The sequence below is a fragment of the Perognathus longimembris genome, chromosome 6, assembly GCF_023159225.1.
Source record: "Perognathus longimembris pacificus isolate PPM17 chromosome 6, ASM2315922v1, whole genome shotgun sequence".
NCBI classification, from domain to species: domain Eukaryota; kingdom Metazoa; phylum Chordata; class Mammalia; order Rodentia; family Heteromyidae; genus Perognathus; species Perognathus longimembris.
In genome coordinates, this window is record NC_063166.1 from 56,146,760 (window position 1) to 56,168,011 (window position 21,252).

General features: G+C 37.4%; 1 protein-coding gene across 2 annotated transcripts in view; it reads right to left on the reverse strand.

Moving 5' to 3' along the window:
* Positions 1–21,252, reverse strand: part of Macrod2 (mono-ADP ribosylhydrolase 2) — a 1,728,876-nt gene that overhangs the window by 1,161,022 nt on the left and 546,602 nt on the right. For both annotated transcript variants that reach the window (XM_048348774.1, XM_048348773.1), the window contains exon 5: positions 5,164–5,280. In XM_048348774.1, coding sequence (XP_048204731.1) covers positions 5,164–5,280 — 117 coding nt within the window. The remainder of the gene's footprint in view (positions 1–5,163; positions 5,281–21,252) is intronic.

Consider the following 21,252-nt stretch of genomic DNA (forward strand, 5'->3'; position numbering starts at 1 on the left):
ACAACCCGAAGACCGAGGCTGAAATCAGGAAAGCAACTCCTTTTGCAATAGCCCCCCAAAACATAAAATACCTAGGAATAACCTTAACCAAAGAAGTGAAAGACCTCTTTGAAGAGAACTTTAAAAGCTTGAAAAATGAAATTAAGTCAGAACTAAGAAAATGGAAAAAACCTCCCATGCTCCTGGATTGGGAGGATTAATATAATCAAAATGGCAATATTGCCAAAGGCTATCTACAAATTCAATGCAATACCCATTAATATCCCAACACCATTCTTTAATGAAATAGAGGAAGCAATCCAGAAATTCATATGGAACAATAAAAGACCGAGAATAGCAAAAACACTCCTAAGCAGAAAGAACAGTGCTGGAGGAATTACAATACCCAACTTCAAGCTGTATTATAAAGCTATAGTAATAAAAACAGCTTGGTATTGGCACCGGAACAGGCCTGAAGACCAATGGAACAGAATTGAAGACCCAGAATTAAACCCACAGAACTATGCCTACTTAATCTTTGATAAAGGAGCTAAAACAATAGTATGGAAGAAAGATAGCCTCTTTAACAAGTGGTGCTGGCAAAACTGGCTCAACACATGCAACAAACTAAAACTAGATCCTTATATATCACCCTGCACCAAAATCAATTCCAAATGGATTAAAGACCTTGAAATCAAAACAGGCACCCTGAAGACACTAAAGGAAGGAGTAGGAGAAACACTTGGGCTCCTTGGCACAGGACAGAACTTCCTTAACAAAGACCCTGAAAGGCTACAAATCAAGGAAAGGTTGGACAAATGGGACTGCATCAAACTCCAGAGCTTCTGCACGGCAAAGGACATAGCTCTCAAGATAAACAGAAAGCCCACAGACTGGGAGAAGATCTTTACCGGACATTCAACAGACAAAGGCCTCATCTCTAAAATATATGCAGAACTAAAAAAATTACCTTCTTCCAAAACAAAACTGCAAAGAACCAATAGCCCCCTCATCAAGTGGGCTAAAGACTTGCAAAGAAACTTCTCTGATGAGGAAATGAGAATGGCCAATAGACATATGAAAAAATGCTCTACATCACTGGCCATAAAGGAAATGCAAATCAAAACAACATTGAGATTCCATCTCACCCCAGCAAGAATGTCATATATCAAGAAAACTAATAATAACAATTGTTGGAGGGGATGTGGCCAAAAGGGAACCCTACTTCATTGTTGGTGGGAATGTAAACTGGTTCAGCCACTCTGGCAAGCAGTATGGAGATTCCTCAGAAGGCTCAATATAGAACTCCCCTATGACCCAGCAGCCCCACTGTTGGGTATCTACCCAAAAGCCCACAAACAAAATCACAGTAATGCCACCAGCACAACAATGTTCATCGCAGCACAATTTGTCATAGCGAGAAGCTGGAACCAACCCAGATGCCCCTCCATAGATGAATGGATCAGGAAAATGTGGTACATTTACACAATGGAATTTTATGCCTCTATCAGAAAGAATGATATTGTTCCATTTGTAAGGAAATGGAAGGACTTGGAAAAAGTTATACTAAGTGAAGTGAGCCAGACCCAAAGAAACATGGACTCTATGGCCTCCCTTATTGGGAATAATTAGTACAGGTTTAGGCAAGCCATAGCAGAGCATCACAAGGCCCAATAGCTATACCCTTAGGAACACATAAGATGATGCTAAGTGAAATGAACTCCATGTTATGGAAACAAGTGATATATCACAGTTGTAACTACTTTCAACGTCCTATGTGTATGTGTAGTTTCTATTATTGATGATGTTTTGTATCACCTTCCTATGTTTGTACCTACACTATCTCTGTAATCTTATCTGAGTATATTGGAAACCGTGTTTACTGGTATTGGAAGTAGGAAATTCAAAGGGAATACCAAATTCGAGAGACACAGGGTAAAAAAAGAGAAATAACTACAAAAGCAATACTTGCAAAACTGTTTGGTGTAAGTGAACTGAACACCTGGGGGGGTAGGGAAAGGGGGGGAGGGAGGGGGGCATGAGGGACAAGGCAACAAACAGTACAAGAAATGTATCCAATGCCCAACGTATGATACTGTAACCTCTCTGTACGTCAGTTTGATAATAAAAATTTGAGAAAAAAAAATAATAAAATAAAATATTGAATGTTAAAAAAACCCTATAGAATTTGAAATTATGAATAAAAGAAAATCTTTGTTTTATAGAAGAAAACTGTCCCTCAAACATCCAATTATATAAACAGATCTTGGGCTGACATTCTTGTCATTCAAAATTTCTTCTTGAGAAAAGTGGATATTTTTCTGTCAAAAATCACTTACATATCCGAGGAATGAAGAATAAACAAGGTATCAGGGGCTTTTTCCACCAATCATAATTAGTCACAGAACACATACTGGAAGTAATTAATTCAAACACAACCATTTGTGAATAGATTAATTTAGCAGCCATAAAAGAAGCAAAGGGTAGTCTGAAATGGCCAAGTTTGTCTAAAACCTAGTGAATAGCATTTTCCAATCAAATTGCTGATGCATAAAGATATTATCACTTGTGGCTGGATGACTGGCTCTAGTACCCCTATAATGATAAGCTTGCCATCTCTGAGGACAGATAGAAACTAGTCTCTGCTGTCAAACTGTCACAGAATTATTAAATATGGTGAGGAAAATGACCCAAACAGTGTGTAATGAGCTCCCTTTTTGTTCACTCACCACACAAGCACATCTGTGGATTGTTAATGACTCTGAAATGGATGAACCAAATTGATGAGAAAGAAAACATCTCTCAGGGATAAGGCAAAGGGAAATGAACACATACACTGCTTCTAAAACATGATTTAAAATATGATGGATTAAGAATGTTCTGTGAAATACTACATCCAGTGGCATACAAATGTAATAATTGTTTTTCCATATTCCTTTCCTTTTTACTTTTAGCCTCCGTCATTAATCTTTCTCATTATACAAGGAAAAAAAAAACCCCACCAAGACCTTTCACAAATAGTCCATGCTTGTGACACTGATGAGGTAGCACTGCAGTGTCACTCTAAATTCTAGTCTGTGTGTGTATTTGTGGAGGGGTGGGGTGTTGCTAAACATGCCCTTTAGATTCCATAGAGTTGACTTGAAGATGCACTAGGTTCTCAAATTCTTGCTCACATGAAGTATGTGCCCAGTTCTATGTCTGAGTTTCTATATCAAGGGTCATTAACCCACAAGGTTTAACTTGCCCCAGGATACCCTTGCAAGTAACATCTTAGCACAAATGTATGCCATTATTATGGGAACTTCTTAAGTATAGGTATTGGCTTACTGATCTTTCAGTGTGGCTTTGTGTAAATCCTTAATAACTAAAGATATGATGAATGGCATTCAGAAGAAATGGAATAACTTACATCATGGGATATCAAACGGCAGCAAGCATATTAAAAGGATTATGTTGTCAACCATATACTTCAGCTATCATTTTTAAACTTTTTATTGCAAAGGTGATATACAGAGGAATTATAGTTACATATAGAAAGTATGAAGTACATTTCTTTTTGAACAGTGTCACCCCTTCCCTCATATTCTCCCCATTTTTCCCTCTTGAACCCCCCTCCTGCTGTAAGTTGTATAGTTCATTTCCATTTCCAACACAGTGTTATTAATCATATTTAGAGATTCTGAGCTTACCTGTCTTCTGAAAACACAGAAAATTGGAAAATGTTGACTTGTGTTTTAATACACAAGAAAGAAGTGAAATCAATAGGAGACCCAGCTTATTATTTGGTGGTAAGGACAGACTCAGCCTGGAAATCAACAATAATGTGTTTATTCTCAGAGTTCTATAGGCTAGTTATGTCCCAAAAATAGCAGTGTTAGAAAGAAAGAAAAAAAAAAACCACAACAGACCAGTATTTGTAAAGATGGGGCTATATAAACTTGGCAGGGAAATTACCTGTAATAATTAGATTCTGAGCTGTGTAGGCCAGAGGAAGAACAGCCCTAAATACCATTTTACACACAGGGTTATATATCTGATATAAATATGTACTCCAAATAGTACTAAAGGGGCACATGACCTTTTCCACATGGCTGAAAACCCTTAGGAAAAAATAGTAATTAAGAGAAAAACTATATTGTATCTAGTTGATATATTTTTACTAGCAATCCATGACGAACATCATAGAACATCTTTATAAAGGAAAAAAAATGCTACTTTTATAAATTACTCTTTACTGAATCTCAAGCTTAAACATACTTAAAAGTGACCTTATAAATATAATGTAGGTCTTCACAATTACTCATAAAAATGTATTCTTGCACACAAATTGTAAAGTATTCACATACTATGCTACAAATTGTGTTATAATATTTTTAGTCTTTTCCTGAGAAAAACAAAGATAGCTTGCATGAAATTTTGTTCACAGAACTGGAGCGTCTAGTAAGAAGTAGGTGAATGAAGTAAAAAAAAAAAAAATAAGCATCTCAATTTCTAGATCAAGGCACACCTAATTGGTATAATGAAGCTCCTCCTTGCTGCTTCCAAGGCCCTGGAGATTATGTAATTTAAAAAGCTGCACCTTGAGCCAGCTTCTCTCTTAGGTGTTTTTGTTCCATATCTCCCCACCCCAGTAAGCTAAACTACTAAGCAACAAGGTCAATCCAATGCAATGCCTCTTTCTATTCAAATATAATGAAAATTTTGACCATTTCACATTCAAAGGGCAAATACATTCTCATACTGACAACCACATTCCATTGGCTTTTCCTGAAAACAAAGTGTGACAGATACCTTGGCAGTAATTGCCAATCAGCCTTTACACAGCACCTAAAACACACAATATATCACTTTGATCTCCTTTACTCTAAACACATCCACAATCAAGACACCTTGGTAAGGACTAAGAAATTGGCATCATTTCCAGAAGCTGTCACTGGCAGCACTTAAATACTATAATATATATTTTGCTCATATTTTCATTTCCTTGTTTCAGAGACACTCTGCTAAAACCCTGAAAAAAATTCACCTATAAACACATAAATATACACATACAATCTGAATACAAACACAATTAAATACCACTATTGCTAGATCCTTCTCCAGTTATGCACTCGAAGACAAAAGCAAGGTAAGAATTCTCTTCTGATTTTGAAAGACAAGCTTCAAAAAAGTTGTACTCACATTTTGCAGGAAGATCATAGCCACATGTGATTTTTGCATGTCCAGTCTCACAGCCATTCAGAGTACGGCATTCAGCTAGCAAGCAGGGGCCGGCTGCTCTGTGAATACAGCCATCCACTAGGAGAGAGGGGTGGGGGGGAACGTTAGCCTCTATTTGACCTCTTATACATGTAATAAATGTAAAATTTAAGATGAAAGAAAATGAAGTTATTGTTTTTTGTTTATATTTCTGTCTCTCCCCAAGTGTGAGTGTGTTTGGTTTTTGGTTTATATGGTGAGCAGAAGCAGATAAGCAACTGAAGTAAATGTTACAACTACTCTCAGATAGGCAAGTACATTTTCTAATTCCATAAATATAACTACAGTTATGATCCAATAGCACCTTACCACCCAATGTCACTGAGTACAAAGAATTTAGAAGAAATACTAACAACCGTTTTCCCCCCAAACTGTGAATTGTTATCTTCAACACATCACATTTTAGAAGGTCAGAAATAATAATAATAAAACAACTTTGGAACATTTGTGCTCACCTCCCAAGTGAGTCACTGAAAGTAATTGTACCCAAACGAGATTCAAACTCTATAGAACTTCTCTCCACCAAAGCATGATGCAAACAGGATGGCGTTTCTATAAGGAATCTGACTGCTAGCAAAGGCACCAGCCAATAAGTGGCCCAAAGACCCCTCCCTTCCTCGCTTGCCACAAACCAAAACAGAACTGCAGCAGTTGCTCTTACTCTACACAAGTAGCTTTCTGCCTGTGACAGCCTCAGGTGTCCACAGCTCCGTAAATTCCCCCATATGTTCATCCATCACAGTGAGAATCACAATGAAGCGGTTACTTGAAATTATAGCTTTATGTAATTCAAAGGTTAATGCATAAGAAAATTAAAGAGCTATTGTTCATAAGCTAAAAAATTGAGAATTTGGGTGTGTACTATTGAGTGGGACCTGTGGACAGAAAGCAAATGCATGAATGAAAACCAAGGTAAAGAGACAGAAAGAAGGAGTAAGAATAATCTAGAATGCCTATGTGCTGGCATTGGCCCTAGACTCAGGAGACAAAGATGTGGAGAACTGTAGATCAAGGCCAACTCAGACAGAAAAACCTGCAAAACTCCATCTCCAAAATGACCAGTAGAAAAATTAGGTTGCACACATGACTCAAAGAAGAGAGCAATAGGTCAGATGGGCTAAGATAAGCGAGTATGAGGCCCTGAGTCTTGGCTGAGAAAGAGACAGAGAGACAGACAGACAGACAGAATAATCTAGAATGTGAAAATGGATTAAACATTAGAGAAATAACTCCTCTCTCCATATTCTATTAGCACAGAGCAAATACCATTGGTCTCAATTATTACCACTAATATTGTTGAAGGAAGCTATATGTAATACACCAGACATCAGCAGTAATAAAAGTCTCATATTCTAAAGTTGGGTTCTATTGCCAGTGACTGGCATGAAGGTGTTACTTTTGTCTGAACAAGCCTGCCAGGGAAAAAAGTTCACTTTAGATCATATAAATCTAAGTTGAAATCTATGTTCTACATACTTTTACAGCCACACGATGGTCTAACCTCTACTTTCCTTATACATCTGTGTCAATAAGGAGTCCCTCACATAGTTGTCCAAGGACTTTGCGTATGTTTATACATAAAAGGCATACAGCAGACGCGTAATGCAATGATATCAACGGTAATTATCTTACATAGCACAACCAAAGTTTACGTTTTTAAAATTATATTTTTACTATCTTTAAGTATGGTGCAAAGGGCTAACTATTCAACAAGTTTGTAAGTACAATGCCTCTTGATCAATATCACCCTTTTCATCATTTTTTTTCAAATGTATTGGTCCTAGGGCTTGAACTCTAAGTCTGGGCACTTGCTCAAGGCTGGCATTCTATCACTTTAGCCAAAGCTCCATTTCCAGCTTTGTGCTGGTTAATTGGTGATAAGAATCTTACATACTTTCCTGTATAGGTTTGCTCTGAATCATGATTCCAACAGATCTAAGACTCCTGAGTAGGATTACAGGTATAAGCCACCAGAGCCAGATGCTGTTCTAAGTTTTAAAACAATACTTTTCCTTATGGGAAAATGAGAAATATGGAGAAGCAACAGTATGAGAACCACCATTTAAGTCTATTATCTAGAGAAATCTAATATTCTGATAGTCATTCTTTGTTCATGCACATGTACATTCAAAATAGCTTTTGCCTTTTGATTTTATTAATATGTGTGCAAAAGATCTATATATAAGAAAGCTGCAGAGGAGGAGGGTCAGGAAGGAAAAACTGGGAAAAAATGGCACTGATCAAAAAGACATGTATTCATTACCTGACTTATGTAACTATAACCACACTGTACATCACCTTTTTTACATAATAAATAAATACATAAATAAATAGAAAGCTGCAGTCATCTATAATAATGAAAATGTGGACATTCTCAGATATTCATCAACTACGAGTTTGTTAAATAAATAAAAGCCAACCTGTGTCATAGATCGTATAGCAGCTCTTACAAAGACTAAACAGTCTTAAACATGAAGAGTCCTATACAAAAGTTCCAGGTTTAGAAGAGTATGTATACAATAGTTACCGTTTTATTCATAGTCATACACAAACATTTGTGTATGTGTCCACATGCTTGTGTATATTCTAGAAAGATGTGTACCTCCTATATGAAATTATAGGATTGGATATAATCTGAGAATATTAAAATGTCCTAATTTCTCTATTTGAATATTTTTTTCAAGAGACTTGAGAAAGTGTTTTAAAATGAATTATTTTTTTTGTTGGCAAAGAGGTCATTAGTTGCTTTCAAATGAAAAACTGAAATAGCATTTGCTGGGTATTTAATCATATGTTGTCAAATATTGTCTGCATTATTTAGTTGCAGACTAATGCAGTTTGTAGATACGTACTTCTTAATATTTCCATGGCTGCATCAGTATTCCTGACTACATGAGGACATTGGAACAAGAACTATTTAAAAGTGGCAATAGTACAAATGTATTGAATGAGTCTATGAGCCAAGAAAAACCTTGTAAGATGAATACTAATTTTTATTATCACCTTTTTATGAGCATTTAGAAGAGAGTAGTAACTTGCTTATACTCACAAACAATTGGAAATAACACTCATATCCGCAGATTTTTCTGGAATAAAAAACATCCATGAAACGCTTATCTTCCTTACCTTAGGGTCTCAAACTAAGCAGTCTTACCTGCATACTTACAAGTGACATTAAACCATTTTTACACTTTTAAATTTCCATTAATTCTATTTATGACTTAAAATGTACATATAATCAAATGCACTGACATTAAGGGTGCAGTTTTGAAATATTTTAACAAATGTGTGCGATTACCTCAGCAGAATGTCAAAATTATATGAAACATTTCCATCAATGCCCCAAGTTTTCTTGTGTTCTTTTCATCTAAATTCCCTTCTTATTGCCCAAAGAGAGCCCTTAGTTTGATTTCAATAAACTTAGCTAAATTTCAGCTGTGCTGTAACTTTAAAGTTCAGACTGAGGTTCTAATGTCTTTCATGTATTATAGTTTTGAAGTTAATCTGTGCTGTGTATTCGAATTTTATTCTTTTTTTGCTTGAGTACTATTCCATTGTTGAACATACCACTATTTAATCATCTGCAAGTGGATATAGGATTACTTACAATTTTAGTTATTATAAATAAACACAGATACTGTATACATCCTTTTCTGAATCTATGCTTTCATTTTCATGGAAAAGTTCCTATGTTCCTATTGTTACAGTTTGATTGTGACATGTCTTCCACGGGTCCTATGTTGAACTGTTCCAGACTTCAGTATTGCATAGACTGATCTTGAAATCTCAAGTTCCCAGTGGGTGGCACCATTTTGGAATATTCTGGAAAATTTAGGAGGTAGGGCATAGTAAAAGGAAGCAGGTGGGGTGGGGGAGGGATACTTTTGAAGATTATACCCCTAATCTCCATCTTTGGTAGGGCATAGTAAGAGGAAGCAGGTGGGGGGGGGGGATACTTTTGAAGATTATATCCCTGATCTCCAGTCTTTTCCTTCTTCTACTTCTTGTCTATCAGGAGGCAAACAGCCTTCTCCACGTGTCCTGAGGTGACTGTGGCCTACCTTATCCCAGCCTAGAAGCATGGAGCCAAGTAGCCCTGGAATGAACCCTCTGAAACAAACTCTTCCCCTTTTAAACTGTTTAGGTCAGGTACTTGTTCACTAACACAAGTATTTATTTTATTGGATAATGAATTGATAATGGATAATAAATGCAGAATAGATAAAAATGGGTATTTTATATGTGACTATATCCATTTATACCTATCCATATCAGTGTATGATGATTCAAATTGTGGCATTCCCCAGCATTTGTCAGCTTTTTTACTTTTAGCAATTCTAATGGCTATAAAGAAGTACTCAATTTAAGTTTCTCTGATGACTAATGATGGTGAATAGCTTGCCAAGTGCTTATTGGCCATTAATCTATTTCTCTTTGGAAGTGCTTGTATATGTCTTTTGCTAATTTTAGTGTCTTTTTATTACGGATCTGTGTTAAATCCAATAATTTCAACCCCTTGCCCCCTTTTTTTACTCCTAATTTCACATTCTTTTCAGTTCTGGAAATTTCTGATTGGTATTTCTCTTACTATTTTCATACCTCTTCTGAAATATCCCATCTACTAACCCCTTGTATTTTATCAAGTGAATCCTTAACAGATTTCACATCATGATTTTATCTATCTTTCTACATCTATCTATCTATCTATCTATCTATCTATCTATCTATCTATCTACCTACCTACCTATTGTGCTGGTACTGGGGCCTGAACTCAGGGGCTGGTGTTCTTGCTTGCCTCTGCTTCTGGCTTTTTTCTGATTAGTTGGAGACAAGAGTTTATTTAATAGCTGGCTTCTAATTGTGGTCCTGATATCTCAGACTTGTATTAGGCTTACAGGCTTGAGCCACCAGCACCTGGCTGTTTCACATGGTGGTTTTAAAGTATACAACTGCCAAATCTAATGTCCAGGCCAGCTGTGGGTCTGTTTATGTTGACTCATTTTTCATTTGATTCTGGAGGTTTTGTTGTTTTTTCAGATGTGTCATAAATGTTGATGACACAATTAAGCTGTTAGTAATATATCACAGAAACTTTAGGTTTTATTGTCTTCAACCACATAGGGTTAACTTTGTTCTAGCATTCAAGAAAATTATTCTCAGGAAGTTTAGATGCTTTGTTAATTAGGGTCTATTTTAGTTTTTCTCTTTTTTCCTGGGGGGGGGGAGGGAAAGTCTCTTAGGCCTAGCATGTATAGTTTATTCCTAAAGCATGGTACTTCTAGAGTTTCAGTGGAAAACCCAGTATGTTATCAAAAACCCTCCAATTTGGGTTCAGAAACTGCTAAAACTCCAAGTTCTATGTGCCTGAAGCAGGATGCTAATATAATTCTCTGCTCAGTTCCTTGAGCATTCTACCTTTTATTTTTGTCCTGGTCTTTTGAAGTCTTTCCCTGAATAGGTATAGTTTAAGAGCCAGCTAAAGATTGAACACGTATTGATTGTAAAATTGAGGGCTCCTCTATCTGACACTCTCCTTCCTGGGGTCCCTTGACAATTTCTAGTCAGTCTGACATACCAGTAAAACTATTTTTCATTTGTTTTTTTATTTGAGTCCTATTAAGCACTGTCCATATGCAGAAGGGAGGACAATCAAAGTCAAAGCCAAGAGATGTCTTCAATGTAATTCTTACCCAGTGTTCTTTCCTTCTTTCAAAGGTCGAGTCACCTTTAGTTTTATCCTGTTTTGAGTCACCTCCCCCACTGTAAGTAAATAATTTATGTTGTGTCTATTTTGACAGAATTTATAATCATTAGAATGAAAGTTATTTCAGTATGAGCTGCCTGTCACTATCCGAAGCTTCCTGCATAGTTGGGATGAGAGGCTGCTACCATGCCCAGTTTCCTAGTTGGATGAAATGGAGTCTTGAAAATATGTTGCCCAGACTAGCCTCAAACCATAATCCTCTCTATTTCAGCTTCCTGAGTAGTTGGTATTGTGCCAGTATACTAGGAACACAGAAGCTGGACGGAAGGGCCTCCTTTGTACAACTACTTAAATCTAGTTTTAAAAAATGATAAAAACAGATTAAAAAAGGAAAACACAAACAGTATAAAACTTGCAACACTTACAATATCAAAAAACATCACTTGCAACACCTTTTTCAGGAATAATATTAATTTTGATGTTCTCATAAAATTAAAGTTCATAATACTTATAAATAGATAAAAATTGACTTATACATAAAGAAAGTACAACTCCTAGATATCTGTCTCCTCCCTTAGTCTATCCCCTTTCTTCCACAGAAGAGGAATTGGATTTTCCCCTGTGCCTGGATATCTTAATAACCCATTTTTCTATGATTTTATGTGCTCAATACAGCAGGATTAAGTTCAATTACATTTGAAAAGGTAAGTAGTATAGATTTTAAAAACACAACAAAACTAAAACACAACAAAAAAACAGAAATAATTTCAAGGAAGCAAGCTACTCAAATCCAAATCATAAGTTGAAAAATAAAGTTGAGTATTCAGCCACAGTGCTGTGGTCACAATGCTGATGATAGAATTTGATACTAGAAACTTTATAATTCTCAGACACTGAATATTTGCTCACTTCTCTCAGGCCTGGTGCAGTCTGCTAGAAACCTATTTAGGTTTCACTAAGGATAAGGTTAAAAAGGCAGCAGAGTGAAGGGTGGTAAGATGAAGGGTACAACACAATAGGGTTTTCCCATCTCTCCTGAAGAGGGGTAGGGAGAAGGTCCACATCAGCCTGACAGTGTAATTAAGCCTACTCACTACTGAAAAATAAAATAAAAAATGAAAGGAAAAGAAGCAATTCTCAAGAATAAGAGTCTAAAAGAGAAAAGAAAGTTGAGTAACATACTCCAGAGAACAATAGGACCATAATATCAAAGAAATGAACCTATTTAGCCCTTTGTGGAAGTATAGTAACAGTATATTGTGAAGTTATTCAAGATGGCTGTTGCTAGAATGCCAAGAGTCACCACAGGCTATTTAGATTTCTTCCTAAGCATGTAGCTAGAAAGTCTTTTCTAGACACCCTTACAGTTTGAGGGGATCATGGATTGGTTTAAAGAGTATGAGCAGAAGTGATGCAAGGACTTCTATGTCAGTTCTCTAAAATGTCTGTGCCCAGTCCTTCAGCACAGGATCCCCTATTGTGATGGCTAGATGCAGAAACTCCAGTACCGGAAGCCAGAACCTGGGGAGACAGAGCAGCAGCTGGATGAAAGGTGCCCAGGCCCCTAAATGACTGTGAGGAGGAGAACTCACTCTACCCTCACATCACATATGAACCATAAACTAATAAACATGGTTAAACCTTTATTACAGAAAGCCACTGAGATTATGGGATGTTTCTGAAAGCAATTCGCTTTGACCAATTCATTGAATTCTGTTATAAATGACAAATGGCAAATTTCATTCCATTGACTCGTTGCTATTTCATAAATTTTAATTCAATAAATTCAACTTTTTCTTTTACTTGAATAAACATACTCCTTTCACTAAGTGCTTTTCCCTAGGCTTACATCAAGTCCTTCATCATGATAGAATTTGCAGACTCTGTGAACACCAAACTCCTGCCTCTTCAACTCATTCAAATCGTTATGGTGGAAAGGAAGCCAAAAGATAATGGCTGAAGACTTACTAGAAAATGTCTGTGGCTTGGCCAGCTAGTCCTGGAGGGAGCACTGAGAGTTTTCTGCAGACTGTTCTTTCACAGAGTTAAGTCTAGCCATGTGGCTTCTAAAGACCAGGTTAAGATGATGTATCTATCATTCCCCACTCTGACAATGTGCCTGGTGCTCCCAGGCAGATAGCTCAGATACCCTCACATTGGTCCCCCAAGTCATCTGGGAAGGCTAAATCCAGATGACTTCATCCTATTAACCAGAGGATCTTAGGTTTCCTGACTCTAGCTTAAAGACTTCTACTGTCTGAGGGTGGAGTAGAAAGGTTAAGTTTCAACTGTCCTTGGAGGAAGAATTGGTTTTCTTTTTTTTTTTCCAATATTATCTTGGGGCCCAGAGTTTAAGAATGTTATTATAAAGGTTTTCTTCCACTATTAACATAGGTAAGTTACAGTGTTTAAAAAGAAATGTACCCATTACCCTACTTTCATAACTGTTACCCCCTCTTCCTCTCCTTTATGATAATTTAAAAAAAAATTTAAAACGGACATAAAATCTCAGGTCTGTGCTCACTTTGGCAGCACACATACTAAAAATTGGAAATCTCAGGTCTTAGAAAACATTATCATACATATAATTCCTGTCTACCTCTCTACATTCCTTGAGTATAATCCCCCTGTTATATAAACAAATGAATAAGTTGATTCTAAATGTGTTTTATTAAACACTATAAGTACTATTTAGTAAAATCAAATTGTTTTAGAAATTGTCTCTGTGAGGGCTCTTCCTTATCCTACAAAGGCATTTGAAGTTCTTGATTTGCACATAGTCATTTAATCTTCTTTTGTAAATAAAAGTCACTAACCTAATGTGAAAGCAGTCAAACAAATCAAATCATCTTAAAAAGAATGTGAAGCTTCTCTTATTGAATACACACTGTTTAGAAGCCCATGAGGATATGCAAGGTTCTTTTGAAAGCAAATCAACATACATTTATTAAACAAATACATTGCACAAAGTACCTATGAGGTACTTTGAGGTGCACAAGCACCTATGAGGGAATTCAATAGAAATAGCAATAGTAATAGTAACTTCACAACTTTTGAAGATTTACTATGTACTTTCTGGTAACTTGCAAGTACTGTCTCACTGCTATGCCTTGATTTTCTCATCTATAACATGGAGACCCCTGTAGGTCTTCCATCCAAAATTATAAGACTTCTGTGAGTGAACAGACAGAAGCTTTGAATAATGCCTGACATGTAGCAAGAATGCAATAACTGTTGGAATTGCATTCATTCATCTTAAAAAATGGTAAAAGTAAGAACTATTAGGATCTCCACTTAACACATAGAAGAAGTGAAAGTTACTAAGTGAAAGATCATACAAGAACTGGGATTAGAGCCCACATTGGTCTGAACTCAAAGTCTACAATATTCTTTTTAATTTTGTTCTTATGGGGGATGGGGGGAGTGGAGGGAGCACCAACGTTTGAATTCAGAGTTTCATGCTTATAAGTCAGTCTACCACCAAGCCATATCTCTAACACATTTTTTGTACTAGTAATTTTTTAGATAGGATCCTGTTTCTTGCCTGATCATGTGCCTAGACTTTGAATCTACTTATTTTAGAATCAATGGGACTGCAAGTGTATGTCATCATACACAGCTTCTTTCTGTTGAATTAGTATGTTGTGAACTTTTCTGTTCAGGCTAGACTGGAACACAGTCTGCCTGATCTCAGCCTCTCACACAGCTGGGGGAGAGGCATGTGCTACCATGCCCAAATACTAAGTGAGAAATAGCTCTTGTATGTTTGCCTAGGCTGGCTTCAAACCACCCTTCTCCCTATCACAGTCTCTCAAGTAGTTAGGAATGCAGTCATAAGCCACTGGCACCCGACTAAATCTACATTCTTAATCCCAACACTGTCATACTCTACTTCATGCAAAAATAGTGTAAACCATGATGTCTTCAAGATCTTAGAAACCAAATGAATAAGACAGAAAATGTCAGATCATGCTCTTACCGAAATATAAAGTACTTTTCAACTGGTCACTGATGGCTCCTGCTTGCAATTCTAGCTACTTAGGAAGCTGAGATCTGAGGACTGAGGTTCAAAGCCAGATGAGTTTGGAAAGTCTGTGAGAATGTCATCTCCAATTAACTATACCCCAAAATCTAAAGATGGAACTCAAGGGATAAATCACCAGCCTTGAGCAAAAAAAAAAAAAAAAAAAAAAAAAAAAGCTAAGGGGAAGGAGGGGGGCGGGGCATGTGAGACCCTGGGTTCAAACCCTACTACTAGCACACCAAAAGAAAGCAATCTGCCAAGTATAGAATACACAGAAAACACATCTTCTGGTAGGTCAACAAGCCTTTGGCAAGGTTGTTTGTGGCTTTATTATCGCTCCATGAATAGTAGAAGAAACTTGTGTATGGATATATGAATGGTACAAGGTCATTCACTTGATAAGTGAATTCAAGTTTTATGGCTTTGAAAGTATGGTCAATGGATTCTGAGGTTCTTTGCTGGAGATAGACCTGAAGAAAAAGAGGTACAGTGTCAAGATCAGCCCCAAATCTATGTGATCAGCTGCTTCCAGCAGTAAGAACTGAGGATCTGCCTATAATTTTTGCAAGTAATGCGCATGTACTAAGAGCCTTGAAGATCACTCCTCTACACTACCTTGACTTCTTGACAAACATCTGGAGAATGATAAGTTGGGCTTACGATTAGGGCTTTGAACATCCACTGGCCAATAAAACCAAGAGACCTGATGATTCTAAAACAGAAAATCCCATTTAATTTTAGAGCGATCTCTTCACATTCCTTCACAATTCCTAACCAAAAAATAGACAGTGTTTGTCCTTAACAATTTGAATTGATATCAGGTGATTAAACTGGAATTAGAACTAAACTCCAGTAGGGTTTTGATTAAACAGTGATCCTAGCAAGGTTATATACACAAATCATGAAGTGCCTTGGGCCCAGGAACTTCTTTGAGGTCATGATGTCCTAAGAATACAACACACTCACACACATGCACACATGCACATATATGCACTTGTATACATAATATGATAGAAAATACATTTAAATTTCCATTCATATTTATTATTTTATCTAAAATGGTATGTTATTTTAATGTACAAATTAATAGTATTATTTGGATCTAATTATAAACATGCATATACACATATGTGGATCATCACAAAATATATGCTGTGGTAAATGAGCAATCCCCAAACAATTGGAGTTACTAGACTTGGATAATAAGGGGCTCTAGAATCAAGCTGCTAATCTCTCCCTTTTAGGATTTCTGCATCTATATAATGGGTATAATGTTAGTATCTATTTTGTGGGATTCTTAAGAGAACTGAGATAATATTCTCTTGTGCAATACTTACTCAATGCCTGGATAAGTGCTCAAAGAATCTTAATGTGGTTGATCTTTGTAAAAATTGAAGCAAGTATGTTCTTCTTTGTATGCAGATTCTTGGCAACGGGCTTTGCAGAAAATCCCCTTAGGACACAGACTCTCCCCCCCCCCCCCTCCTTGAATCTAGGCTGATCTTACAAGTTGCTTTGGCCAAGAATATAAGGCAGCACTGATTTATTGCTAGTTCCAGGCCTAAGCCTCAAGAGGCCTTTCACACCCCCTGCTTGCCCTCTTGGAACCCTGCTCACTCCCAACTGAACAAGTCCAGGCCAGCCAGCTGATGGATAGGAGACCAGGAGGAAGAGAGATAAGCTACCCCATCTGGGACCATCCTACTCCAGCCAGCACTCAGCTTTCCTGGCAACTGAACAGACACATGAGCGAGTTCAGTTAAGAGGAAAATAACTATCTAATTCTATGATGAACTCAGAGAATTGTAAGTTAAATAGTTTGTTGCTTTAAGTTACTAACTTTGAAGGTGGTATGTTATACAGATATACACTGTCAATGGTCCTCCTCCTCTTCATCATTATTACTATCAAAAAAGGAACAAAGTCAAGTGAAGACAAACAGAATTAAGTTTAAATACCTATCCTGAAGTCTTGGGAGGGGAGGGGGAAGAAAAACAATACAGCTGAAGTAATCAGGTGAAAAGTTGATTCCCTTAGAGGTCACCTAGAGCCTACATGAAAGATTTATATGTGAGCTACTCAATAGCATCAGTGTTCCCTTCAGGGAGGAGGAGAAATGCCTGTGAGAAAATACAATACAATGACAAGGAGATCCACATCTTTGAAGCTTCACAGACATGAGGAATTTGGTTTAACTGTTTAAGACTGCCTTTGGCTGACTAAAGAAAAAAGTATTCTATGAATATCCCATTCCTGCTGGTCAATTTGAAGAAAAGATTTGGGCTCTGATCCCAGGAAAATGTGATAAATGTAATGTAGACAACATTTACACATTTCTTAGCTCAAGAACCTGGAGCAGTTTATACTTATGGGTCACACATCTCACGATTTCTTTATCTCACATCTAAACACTCAGGGATTAATCCTCCCAAGCCAGGAGATGCCTCTTTCTAGTAGGACCTAATGTATACAAGGAAGAAGGATTTAGGCTTTTTCATATTAGACTATAATTCTGAACAGAATAAAAAAATAACATTTCTCAGAAACATTTATAACCCTTAAAGTTCCTTGGAAAAATAGGAAGCAATGAACTTGATCTCATTGTTAGAATTGAGACTGGAAGAATCAAGCTCATTCCTTTTCTCAGAATATGTTAGTGATATATTTAGCTGATGCTAACTTCATGGTAAATAAATTATCTTAAGCCCTAAGCTATGCATATCCTTCCATATATGTACACTCCTCCTTTAAAAAAGAAAATTCCTCAACTGGAATGTAAGTTTGTCTGAACTGGTAGAACATCGCTCCAGCAAAGGCGAAGCTGAGTTCAAACCCCAGTACTTCCTTAAAAAAAAAAAATCTTTAACCAAGGATAATGTTCCCTTAACAAAGGAAAATGTCATTCTAACATAAATCATTATGACAAATCCACTGTCGATTCTTATTTTTCCTACTAACAAAGTCTTGTTTTGTTTGGAGTGGCTGTATTTATTAAGTCTATATTTACTCGTATGTCTTTTAAAGAAAAGACAAACATGGGTAACCCATGGAGAGAGAAGTAGATGCTTCTGTGGGATTCTAGGCAAGCTCATATGGAAGGTTTAGTCACAGCAGATATTTTCACTTAGCTATTTAATATTTGTTATTATTATATAATTATATTATTGTATTTATCAGTTCACATCTGCCTGGCTAAGACTGAAACATGGTAGTAAGATCTCAGTGAGTTCCACTAAGTAAGTAGGAGTCAGAAGGATGCAATTCAGTGTGGTGAGAGAAGACACTGAAGAGAGAAGTCACCTGGATTGCTCTGATGTCTTCTGTTGAGGAGTCACTTTAGGCCTTGACTAAAACAGAAAAGATTATTCTTTTGAAAATATAGCTTATATTTTTGTGTAAGTTACTACTTAGGATGGGATGGGTCTTTTGTAATTTAGGGCTTGGTCCTATATCTCAGTGTTACAGGAACATATTTTTAAAAATACTCGAGACATATCCTTTGAAATTCTGTATGAGAAACATCTCTTTGTATACTAGAGAAATATTAATTCCTGAAATTCTGAGCTGGCAAATATGGTAAAGCAAGCAGCCGCATGGGGGAATACCTTCAATAGGTCATTGGAAGGGTCGAGACACTAATGACCACATCTCTACAGAAGAAATGGCAGCTGAAAGAAAACAAACAATTAAACCCTAGAATGTGTCACTTGCACAGTCATGTGATCTCACTGTGCTACAATTTCATCAGCTCTCGCCAGAAAGGGTTATTTCTTTTTTTTTTTTTTTTTTTGGCCAGTCCTGGGACTTGGACTCAGGGTTTGAGCACCATCCCTGGCTTCTTTTTGCTCAAGGCTAGCACTCTGCCACTTGAGCCACAGCACCCCTTCTGGCCATTTTCTGTATATGTGGTGCTGGGGAATTGAACCCAGGGCCTCATGTATATGAGGCAAGCATTCTTGCCACTAGGCCATATCCCCAGCCCCAGAAAGGGTTATTTCCATCAATAATAAAGGTGGCTTTATTCAACATTGATGCTACAAAAGGATCTAGGAAAGTAATTAAGGATCCAGTTTTCCTAGAATTCCACAACAGTTTGAATGAGGAGTCAATTAGTCACCTGAGATGATAGGAATTTTCAGGCAAAGGGTATTAGTTGGTGACATTGTAAGATGGATGTCAGATGTGCTGGGGATATGGCCTAGTGGCAAGAGTGCTTGCCTTGTATACATGAAGCCCTGGGTTCGATTCCCCAGCACCACATATACAGAAAATGGCCAGAAGTGGCGCTGTGGTTCAAGAGGTAGAGTGCTAGCCTTGAGCAAAAAGAAGCCAGGGACAGTGTTCAGGACCTGAGTCCAAGGCCCAGGACTGGCAAAAAAAAAAAAAAAAAAGGATGGATGTCAGATGTGGCCAGCAACATCACAGGTCACAGGGCAGGTTGTACTACCTGGCATCTTGTCTTGATCTGCGTGCCTGGATGCCCAGAGGAAGGGAAGTCCCATCCCCAGGTGATGGGTGTTCCTGAATCCCTACAGACAGGGGTGGGCACTTGGCCTATAGGTTACTGAACCTGTCTGTCAAGTGCTTGGAACTGGGAGCTTCCTGTGACCCTGCCTCATGACCGGACCTTATTTAGGGTCATTTCAGCTCAGATGCCATTATGCCATGCCACATGTCTCCATGTTCGCATCATGTGTCCTGTCTCCTGGCTCCTCTCTCGTCACCACAGTGTCCCAAGTCAGCTCTCCATTGGAGCTGAATTGGTTTGTTGATATGGTTTTTTGTTCTTTCTTCCCTCTCTGGCCTCTTTCCTGATCATGTTAAGGGTATGTGTGGGCTGCAGGCCTTTGTAACAACTGGCCGCCTGCAGTCTGCTAATGCTCTAATAAAAACTCCACGATTTGGGGCTGGGAATATGGCCTAGTGGCAAGAGAGCCTGCCTCATATATATGAAGCCCTGGGTTCAATTCCCCAGTACCACATATATGGAAAACAGCCAGAAGTGCGCTGTGGCTCAAGTGGCAGAGTGCTAGCCTTGAGCAAAAGGAAGCCAGGGACAGTGCTCAGGCCCTGAGTCCAAGGCCCAGGACTGACAAAAACAAACAAACAAACAAACAACAACAAAAAAAAACAATTCCAAGATTCTTCAGTATGTGGCTTCTTGGATAATTTCTTGGATATACAACAAAATGGTAATATAAGATGCTATGAAATTGAAGACATTCACAGTACTGTGCAAGCATCCCTCAAAAGCTTGGTGATACAGCTTTATTATTTTGTAACAGGGCAAATTTACCTGAAATGGGGGGGAAATCCCATAATGTTTACCCAATGGCATCATCTATCCTCCATCTAAACAAAGATCCTTTCTCAAGAAATTATGAAATGGCAGGTCCTACCACTATATTCCTTGATTGAATAATTCCTCAACATAATCTTCAAGCCTGGTATAATAGAGTTTAAGCAGTAATGGAAAATTTGACCTTAAATAAAGAAGAAATAATAGCTGCCTTCTCTGAGTAGTCATAATAGAGCTACTTCTAGTGTGCAGCTTCCTCTGGTTTAAGGGCACAGATTGTGGCCTTGTTTCTGTGAAAGTATTCTTAATAGAGATCAGGTCACGCAGAAGCACAGAGGGAGGGAGACCTTTCTCTTTTAAAGATCTAAGAAATGAACCAACTTAATACTTCCTCTTCTACTAGAAGCTTCTCAGTGGCTGGGGACACAAGTTCAGAACTAGGGATGATGTAGGTCAACATTAACAGGTGCTTTAGAGACAACCTCATTTGTTTTATCAGAGAATGAAATCTATGGAGAAAGGTAGTGTTTCCTCAAGGAATTTAGCTTTCAAACTTCAATCATGTTATATAATCTCTTCATTTTCTTTCTACAGAGAAGTAAATTTGTCATTTTATGGCTCCTACACTGTCTGGCCCTAGGAAATACCAGTGGTTTTAGGTGAGATGATAAAGGATCAAAACATCTTCGGGAAGGAAAAGAAATCTCTCAAATTCTTATTTGGATGTCTAATGGGAAATAATAAAAACCTGTCTGTGTGTATGTATTTGCAAATATGTAAAATTTTGACAGACACACAGGAGAAACTGTTCTGGTAAACCTTTGGCCATTCATTCTCCATTCCCTAGTTTAAAAATGACTAATGATGAGCTAATCTATAACTCTTTAGAAAGAACAATATGCAGTCCTTTTCTCTAAAGTTCTCCTATGATGATGACATTTGTTGTCCTAATTCAGACATAGACTTTCTCCATAGCTATTATTT